This window comes from Austrofundulus limnaeus, unplaced genomic scaffold (genome assembly GCF_001266775.1).
Source record: "Austrofundulus limnaeus strain Quisiro unplaced genomic scaffold, Austrofundulus_limnaeus-1.0 Scaffold392, whole genome shotgun sequence".
In the NCBI taxonomy this organism is placed as follows: domain Eukaryota; kingdom Metazoa; phylum Chordata; class Actinopteri; order Cyprinodontiformes; family Rivulidae; genus Austrofundulus; species Austrofundulus limnaeus.
Genome location: NW_013952794.1, coordinates 125,723 through 135,614, shown reverse-complemented (window position 1 = coordinate 135,614; position 9,892 = coordinate 125,723). Strand labels below are relative to the sequence as shown.

The 9,892-nt window shown below is 40.7% G+C and overlaps 1 protein-coding gene across 2 annotated transcripts in view; it reads left to right on the top strand.

Moving 5' to 3' along the window:
• Positions 1-9,892, top strand: part of gk5 (glycerol kinase 5) — a 28,776-nt gene that overhangs the window by 7,925 nt on the left and 10,959 nt on the right. For both annotated transcript variants that reach the window (XM_014023830.1, XM_014023829.1), the window contains 6 exons: positions 440-515; positions 819-880; positions 964-1,037; positions 6,406-6,466; positions 8,594-8,720; positions 8,797-8,901. In XM_014023830.1, the coding sequence (XP_013879284.1) occupies positions 440-515; positions 819-880; positions 964-1,037; positions 6,406-6,466; positions 8,594-8,720; positions 8,797-8,901 (505 nt within the window). The remainder of the gene's footprint in view (positions 1-439; positions 516-818; positions 881-963; positions 1,038-6,405; positions 6,467-8,593; positions 8,721-8,796; positions 8,902-9,892) is intronic.

Sequence of the window (9,892 nt, the reverse complement as noted above, 5' to 3'; positions counted from 1 at the left end):
CTGTATTTGATAATGTTTTGAACTTTTAAAATATTGCATGGTAAAAACAGAAGCTGCACTTCATATTAATGACAAACGTTGGTGTGTTTTTTTTTTTATGGGTTACCTTCATTTTTGCTTCTACTTTTAATTTAAAATAGTTTTCCACTCTCGGCAGGTTTCTTCTACATGTTAAAGTTGTTTAACATTTGAGTGGTGCACTACCGCTACTAGTGGTGAGAAAGTGTATTGCACCTTATTAAAAATGAATGCGGTCCCGCAGCCCTCTGCGGCCCAATGTTAAAAACTGTTGTTCTTTTGAGGCCCTCAAGGTGGCGCTTGCGGCCCACAATTGGGCCGCGGCCCATAGATTAAAAATCTATGCTTTAAAACAATTAGAGTTWTTAAGTCACAGCAGGGATGTGCTTCACTCCCCCTTCCACTTTTTTTTTTCTCTCAGGTTCGTCAAGCCATTGATGAAGGCAACTGCTGCTTCGGAACAATAGATACCTGGCTCCTGTTCAAGCTAACAAAAGGTTGGTGGCAGTAATTACTTCACCACCTCCGTCTTTCAGCTCAGGGTCTTTGAAGCCTCCAGCTTCAAATCACAGCATCTGATCCATGCTGTGGGTTTCATTTAGCAGAGTATCAAATGGGACATGTCAGTGCTCCTTGTTCTCCTACCTTTTTTTTGTTTTGTTTTGCATCACTGATTGCAGGAATTTTGAAGGAATGTTTCAGTTCACCCCTCTGAGGGAGGAACATAAACACGGTTTTTAATCCTTTGAGAATTTTTTGGTTCGCCATTAGTTACATAATTAGTGTCACTTGTGTTTTAGGACGAGTCCATGCCACAGATTACTCAAATGCCAGTGCGACGGGGATCTTTGACTCCTATCAGGTCTGGCACTTGTTGTTGTTTACATTTTACTGTGTGTTTGTACGTTTATCTTTATGACATTCATGTTGTGACTCACTTCACAGATGTGTTGGAGTGGATTTCTCTGCTCTCTTGTGTCTCTGCCTCTCTCCATTTTCCCCAAAGTTGAAAACACAGGGTGAGTGTCTCCGCTGTAAGGTATGCACTAATCCAGGTCTGGGCAGTCCTGGTCCTGTGGGGTGTGTGTGTGTGTGTTGGGGGGGGGGGGGGGGGGGTCGCTATCCTGCATGCTTGACCTATTTCTCTGCTCCCAACACACCTGATTCAGCGAATGAACTACCTCTTCAAGTTCTACAAACATCTGTTAATCACCTGTTCATTCAAATCAGGTGTGTTGGATCAGAGAAACAAGTTTAACCTGCAGATAGTGRTCCTCAAGGACCAGGACCACCCACCCCTGATCTAATCTTCAGACCAGTGAAGTTGTTTTTCATTCAAGAATGATAACAGAGAAACCAAAAGCCACAACTAATGCTGTGTTCCAGTAGTCCTGGGAAGTGGTAATTTCCCTGTTCCCATTGGTAGATTTAAACTGGAACGCCCCCTCCACTGGTAATATTCCACTCATATAGTGGAAGAAATGAAACTGCCTCCAGTTTTGATTTCAAGATGGCGGCTACTCGCAGCTTTAGAAAGTTAACTCTATAATGTCCTGATGCATCTCAGTAATCCAGGTAGAAAAATCAAGAAGAAGAATAAGTAGGTTCTCTGGACAGGTTCTTCTTTAATGAAATGTTTTGTCTCTCTTTCAAGAGACTTCTCCAGTCTGAAGGGCTCGACACACAGGAGGCGACGTCGCTCGCTCTCCATTCATTTCCTATGGAGCCTGTGCGATGAGGTGACAATCWCTTGCCCTCCTCCAGCTAAGCGACCGGCGAAAATAGTGCATGTGAAATTTTGCGCTCGTACACGTAGACGTGCACACGCAAGCTTGCGACGCGACATATGAAAGTTGAAAAATGTTCAACTTTTGTCACTGTCGCTTAGTGTACAACCAATCAGCGAGAGTTTCATTGACTGACCAATGAGCGGAGAGTATGCTACACACTGCAGTTAGCTAACACCTTCACCAAGTGATTACTAAAAAAGGCAGTTTTGTGGGAATTTGCTGGTGCCAGGGTGAAGTTATCCGATAAATTTTTCCTGATAAAATTGTATCTTGATGTGCGTTTGTTTTTCAATATCATTAGCATTGCAAGATTTGTTTAGTTTACACGTCTGTAATGCCCCCCCCCTTTTTTCTGAACCACCAATAACCTTTACAAGAGGCAGCAGAAGAACCAATCAAATTTTGTGAAGACAAGCGACCTGAGAGCGTGTTTCGCAACGCTGCAATCGCCATCACGTCCCGTGTGTCAGGTTTCACCCTGGCTGCGATGACAGCCATTAATCGCTGTAGTTTGTCACCCCCCGTGTGTCGAGCCCTTGAGGAGTTTCAGGTGAACTCAGCCTTATTCAATTCAATTCAATTCAATTCAATTCAATTCAATTCAATTCAATTCAAAAATACTTTATTGATCCCAGAGGGAAATTAGGTAAAATTAGGTTATAGGCTCCGCCTCCACATGGTGGACAAACAGGTTGGTCACATGTAACAGAGGACCATCAGCCAAACAAGAGGTCGTTAGTGCCTTGATTGACTCTATTGTTCATAGAGGTTCATGTGTTCCATCACCTGACTATCGTTGAGGCCCTGATTTACACCTTTTTGCTCACAGGGTGCGGAGTCATACTTGCAATAACAGCATTGTAGGAGGGCGACAACTGGACATGAAGACCTCCACCTCTGTTTAATGATGAATGGTTTTTCTTCACTTATACAGCTTCAATGGTGAAGTTGGTCTGTCTTACTTGTTCATTCAAAAGCTGGGTCTGTGCCCTCTGTAGGATATTACTTGCCAGTTGTCCATCAACAGAGTTGAAGGCTCCTAGGAAAGATGCCACCCTGTCTGCAAYGAAGGTTAMATCTCAGATGGTTTCTGTAGTCCGCCTTCTTTCTTGCTGTTTGCTCAAACTCTCGAACTAGTTTCAGGCAATCCTGGCCAAAGTGGTTCATATATCCTGATGCATCTCAGTAATCCAGGTATTGCATGACCTATTGTTTGGCTGATGGCCCTCTTTTGCATGTGACCAACCTGTTTGTCCACCATGTGGAGGTGGAGCTTATAAGGCTGAGTTCACCTGAATCTCCTCAGACTGAAGAAGTCTCTCAGAGGAGAGACGAAATGTTTCATTAAAAGAAGAACCCGTCCAGAGGACCTACTTATTTTTCTTTTTGATTAACTCCATAACTTTTACTGTTAATTATCTTTCTTAATTTTGTGTGCATGTTTAATCACTCGCACAAGTAGTGTTTTCTGTGCAATACTGTACTTATTAAAATCAATGTTTATTTGCATGACGTACGTAGTAGAGCTCTCTTTTTGTCATTGTTTATATTGTAGCAGTGTTGTAGCTAGGTTAGTGGCAACAATACAATCACCTGTCGGCTAACTGGAATGCAGTTTCATATGTTCTGTTGGAAAATGACGTCACTACAATCTACCAGTTCCGGGAATATGATGGAAATGGACCGTAAGTGGACCGGTGTCTTTTTGAAGGGGGCTTCTGTGGAGAAGTTCTGAATCATCACCTGTTGTAGAAAGCTCTGTCTGCCAGTACTGATGAGCTAAAGGCTAGTCTGAACATAGCCAAGAGTCTTAGCTGTTCACGTGAAAATTATTTTACACGTTTGTGTCTGTTGACAAAATATCTCATGATCAATCTAATAAAACTCTATAAAGTAGTCATTGAATGTACATCAACAAATTATGAACTTTCAGAATCACTTTAAGATGGCTGCCACTGCTAAGGTACTTTACTTAAAACAAAATGTTTATAACTCAGCAATTTATTCTTTTTTAAAACAGTGAGCTAAAATATGACGCTGTAGAATCACTCTGAGCTGCTTGTACATGATGTTGTTTTAAAGGGGCAGTATTATGTGTTTCTCAGGCATACATTTAAATATATACCATAATAAAGTATATACAGTATGTCATCTTTAGCTGTTATTAAAATGCTGTTTTTATGTTTAAATAAAAAATAAATTTATCTTCTCATCACTTCCTCTTCTAAACACCTTGAAATTGGCCTCTGTCTCTTTAAGAACCTCCTTCTGCTTCTGTCCCGTCCCGTTCAGTGTGGRGGGTTGGTGCGYGCTATGATGCATTTTGCTTGGCATCTGAAAATACATTTCTTCAAAGGTATTTGGAACCTGAAAAGAGCTTCTCTGAGTGAGAAGTAGTGTTGAGAGCAGCAGACTGTTTGTTTCACTTTCACTTTGCTCTGTTACTGACGAGAGCCTGCAAGTGTGGGGAGTGGGGTTGGGAGGTGTGTTCCGTGATGAGGAAGCTCGGCTGAAAGACATGTCCCAGAGGCGTTTCTGATAACAAAAGGCATTTCTGGTCCCCACCAGAAATGCTGAGGTTTTGCTCCTCAGCATGGCTTCCTAAAAACGCTGCAGGATTTCTYAAACATGCATGAATGAGTCAGAGCAAGGCTTTGTGCATGTTTTTTTTATGAGATTATAACATTATAACATGATATAAAACTCAAAAAAGTTGATTTTACTTTATTGCCCCTTTAAAAGTAGACATATCCTGCAAAATCCACTTCTTTAGCTGTTAGATACATTTATTTATTTTTTTTTAGACTTTGAGTCTCTATGAGGCAGAAAGGTTTAATTTAATCTCTCCTAGTGCTAAAAAGATATCTTTATATTCTGTTTGAGTCAGATTTTTCAACCTGTTCAGTTTTCTTTGTTTTCTATGACATTTTCTGAACTATAGCATCACATTATCTGCGACAGAATTACCATATAAGGTCTGGACGAACTACAATTTCCTCGTCTTCATTCTCCATTGGTTCTGGGTCAAACTCTGGTTCCAACATGGACAATGGCTGGATGATTGACATCTTTTCTTTAAATTTTACAAAAAACATTTCTGCAAGCTAGAAAACTTAACCCCCTTTCTCAAACTGAAGTGGACCAGTCTGGAAGCTGGAGGGGGGTGGGGCTTGAAGCATCTTAAAGGAACAGTAAAGCCGGATTCACACCAAATGCGTTTTGAGCAGCAAAAATGCACCCAGCGCCTCAAGTTGGACGCGCTACGTTCAAACTAGACACAGACTAGACGCGCGTCAGAAGAAGGAGCGTCTTGGTTTTTTCCAGTGTGTCTTTAATGACGGGTGAAATAAAGATAAAATAAAGAAAATGACTTTGTTTTATTTGCTAAAGAGCAAGCAAACATTGCGCACACCAGAGTATTTATTCACCAGATGATTTAGAGGCAGTTTGTTCAGTTAGTTTCATCGCTCCAGGAGTTGCGAGCTGACAAACTATTTTTTTGTCCTGAGCCCAATTTAACACCGCGGTCAGTTTAATGAGCTGCTGACCCACATCCCTGGTGATATCTCCAGCCAGAACACAAACTGCAGATGGTCCATTTCAGCTAAAGAGCTCCTGTCCTTCGGTTTCAGGTTAGTGGGCAACATTCAGGAAACCGTCACATGGAAAAAGGATTCTGTCTGATTGGTTGACGTCGCGCAGCAAAAGTTAATTTTTTTTGGCTGATTTGGACGCACCGCATGCACTAAAAACGCTCGAACAGCATCCTATCGCTTACCTTGCGCGCCGCGCTAAACTGGCTAAACACGCCGCACTGCTCCAAGACGCGCATCCACCATAGACTTTGGATGTAAACTGGCTGCTTTGTCTGGTGTGAACCCGGCTTAACAAAATCGGCTGCTTTGAGACACACAGCAGAAAAGTGGTGAAAGAGGAGCTGGTAAAGTTAGAATAAGGAGGAATTCAGACCAAAGCTTTGTAGTTCCACTTTATAAAGACCCAACTGAAGAATTTAAATGTGAAAAGGAAGGATTTAAAAACAGGATATGTCTACTTTAAGGTTTAACTGAAGCAGTTATACTTCTCAACATCATCTCCATCTAAAACTCTGTCATGAAGAGAGGTGGGCRATATGATTCCTAAAATGAATAATCTGGCAGGAGTTTTAAAATATTTTTGTGAAAATAACTGAACTGTAAAACTGGCGGTGATGTAAAGTTAAAGGATTTGCATTAACCACTATATATTTTAGAGACTACAGTTATTTTCAAATGCAAGGGGTGGGGCCTCAGATGAGAGGTGGTGCAGAATCATGACTGACAGCTCTGGAAAAGCTGTTGCATTCAGGAACTGTGGGAACTAGAAATGTCTTTCAAACATAATTGATTTACTGTTTATGTAATTGTTTTTGAAAACTAACATGCTTCACTGATATAAGCTGTTTAAATCTCAGTGGAAAAATATAATGGACAAATTTGCGCATCATCAGTTGGAGGATCAGAGTCTAAATATGTCTAAATGTAAAGTTTCCTGCAGTTTGTCCTGATGGACGAGCTGAGACAACAACTGATCTGTTTTCTCCTTCATGATCCATCAGACATAACTTCGGCTCCACTGACCCGTCCATCTTTGGAGTGTCCATTCCCATTATGTCTGTGGTGAGTGGACCTGGTACCATCCTTATCTGACTTATTACTGTAAATGAACGATGACCCACTGGCTGCTTTCTGCCAGCGTGTCGCAGCTGTTATGTTGTAAAAGAAAGATTTCACTAATCAGTGTGTTCCTCCTGATAAGACTGGTGATAATAAGACCGGTCWGGCAGGACTTGGTGTTCAGCAACATGTTGGAACAAAAACAGCCCAGTTCAGTCTGTATGTTCAGATTACTTTTTATTAAATAATAATAATTATTATCTAACATCTGCTGATGTTAATAGAATCTGTGTTCAATTTAGAATCATCTTAAAGGAAAACAATGTTTGCCTATGTAATAGATTTTTATTATATTCTGTAGGAACACCTTTATGTTCTTGTTTTATTCTAAATAATTCTGTTTTCTACTTTAAATCAGTGATTCCCAACCAGGAGTACGCGTACCCCTAGTGATACTCGAGTTCAGGGGTTACATGGAAAAATTTCCCACATGTGTAAAAAATGTAAATAAATAAATAGGACTGGGATATGTAGATCTCTATAATTTCCTCAATGCGGAAGATGCAGCCAGAATTGCGGAATTGACAAAACAAAATGGAATCCAGTATAAGAACTGGAATCTCAAGGAATTTGTTCATTTGGACGAGTTTCTGATGTATTTTGGACAATACAATTTATTTTAGATGCTGCTTCCTGTACCTGCCGTTACCTGGTGTATTTATTTAATTACTTATTCACGTTCACACTTTCAAGGCAAAAACTATAATTGCCTGAGAAATAAATGTATAAATTAAGAGATTAGATTAGGTTAGATTAGACTTTTATTGTCATTGTACAGAGCACAATGAAATTACAGGGGGGTTAAATAAATATTTTTAGTTTAATAATCAGCTGTTGTACATTATAGTTTTGTGGAGAATCATCATTATGTTTGACAGAGGGGTACTAGTGGTATGGCAGAATGGCTCAGGGGGTACACAAGTGTAAAAAGGTTGGGAACCACTGCTTTAAATGTTGAACTGTAGGACTAGATAGATTTGCTGGTTCCAGGCTGTGGTTTTAGTTGGGACCGAACGTTCTGTAAAATGAGGTGTCCGATGATACTAGTAAGTTGCTGCTCTAAATGTTTCGGTCAGAACCATGCACAGCCTGATTAGAACCAGAAAGTCATACAGCAACCCTCCTTCCTCTAACCATTCTGTAACCTGCCTAGAGGCGGAGCTACTAGAAACCTCTCATGGAAGAAGAACCTCAGTTTAGCCTGTTAGCTTTAGCACAGACGCTATTGCCTTATATGTATTAGCGCGGCGCTAGAGCAACAGACTAACAAGCAAAACTGAGGTCCTCCATCCATATTTTCAGTTACAGGCTGAGTCATTTCTACCTTCTCCTCTCTGTCARCGCTCTCTGGTTTCATTTAAAAGAGTCAATAGTCAGATATTGTCCAAGATTAACCTTCAGGGTGGATATAGCTCGCTCACACTGAGGACCTATCCACGTCATCATTTACCCAGAATGCGTTGTGTGTAAATAAAATGGCTCAGTCCATGTGATATATTTTTAAACTTTTAGTTTAAAAATGATAAAACTAAACAGCCTACAGTATTTTTACAGTCTTTATTTTACAGTTAAAATACATGTTTATCAAATAAAGTCAAATGTTACAACTAATCATGGATCCCTCGAAGACTGTAAAACCTAAAAAATGTCAGGTGTCTGCAAAAGGTCATTTGCAAAAGGTCATCATCAATTTTGATTCAACATTTTGTTGACAGATTTTGGAAAAGCTCAAAGTAAAAACAATATTCTGAACTTTAGTTGTAAAACAGACACTTTTCTTTGGAAGCTGGCGTCTTCCTGAAACAACTCTCTTTCAAAAAGTGTTTTTTCTCCAGTGAAACACAGGTAGAGCTTGTTTCCATTAATGTTAGTCTGAATTCAACACAATCCTAATCCAACTAAGCCACATGCTTGTTCAAAAATAATCCAGATTAGCCCTTTCATTAACTGTAGCAGATTTAAAACATCTTAAAACTCAGACTGTACAGGTTGGTTTTTTTGTCCTAAACTTGCAGATCTGCTTCCACAAACACACTTTCAGACCCCCCCACCCCCGACTTTCTATTGTAGATGGCGGATCAGCAGGCGGCCATGTTTGGAGAGTGCTGCTTTGATGTCGGCGATGTGAAAATCACCATGGGAACAGGCACCTTCATGGACATCAACACTGGGAGCAAACCACATGCATCTGTCGCAGGTATAGGAGCAGCACGCACWCACTTTTACCCACATTTGTCCAGGCGGACCTTCTGAAGYTCCTCCCCTCGTTGCAGGTCTATATCCTCTGGTGGGATGGAAGATGGGCTCAGAGGTGGTGTACCTGGCGGAGGGAAACGCAGCCGACACGGGAACGGCCATCAAATGGGCACAAGAGCTGGGTGAGTACTGAAGCGTAACCAGAGAYCTCGGCCCGTATTTATCAAACTTCTTAGAATTACTCTTAAGAATGCTGCTAAGAGTGGACTTAARTGTAAAAAAATTCTTAGTTAAAAGCTGAGAGTAAATGTCAGTTATCAAGCCTCTCAGTCTTAYTTTAAGTGAAGTGTAGGAGTAATTCTTAAGTGTCAGTCTTAGAGCTGATTTGCGACACTTGGCTGTGCCGCAAAGCTGATCCTGGATGACATCGTTAGAAAAAACCAGACATGGACCAATCACTGCCTCGTATTTCATGTTCAAGGGTATTGTTGGAGAAATGTCAAAATAAAACTGTGAAAGTCCTAAGATAAGTTCACTTTCAACATACTAATGTTGTCACCTTGTCCTGATTGTCTGTAAATTACATAAAATTTCCTCATTTGCATCATGAATACAGACGAAAAATTTTAAATCAGAAACTCAGCAGCTTTAAGTTAATTTATGTCTCAGAGCCTGAGGTAATGTTGAGCTTGCACCCTTCTCCTCTTCGCCACTGTCTGCAGACAACACCGGTTTTTACACACACGCACACACACAACCCGCTCTGTCATTAACAGCTTGGTCTGAGAGGAGCGCACCCCACCCCCCACCCTCCATCGTTGCATTGCGTGATTGTTAATATAATAAACGAATTGTTCAATCCCACCGTAATTTAAATTTTTTTTGCGGGGGTGGGGTGGGGGGGGGTCGCATGCACTCACCAGCTGAATATATTTAATATTTTCTCCAAAAGTCACACACAAATATCTGCCTTTTAGTCCAACATTTTGCACAGTTTTGTTTTTTGTTTTTTTGCCTTTGTTTCCTTTGTATATTTATGACTAAACCTGTTACACCTTATAACTGAGAATAACACTCAGGTGGGGGTGGGGGAGGAGGACAGCTGTGTTCTCTGTGTGTTCTGTCTTCTCAGTCCATCTCAGACCCCTAGTGGCAACTCAACCACTTAAGAGT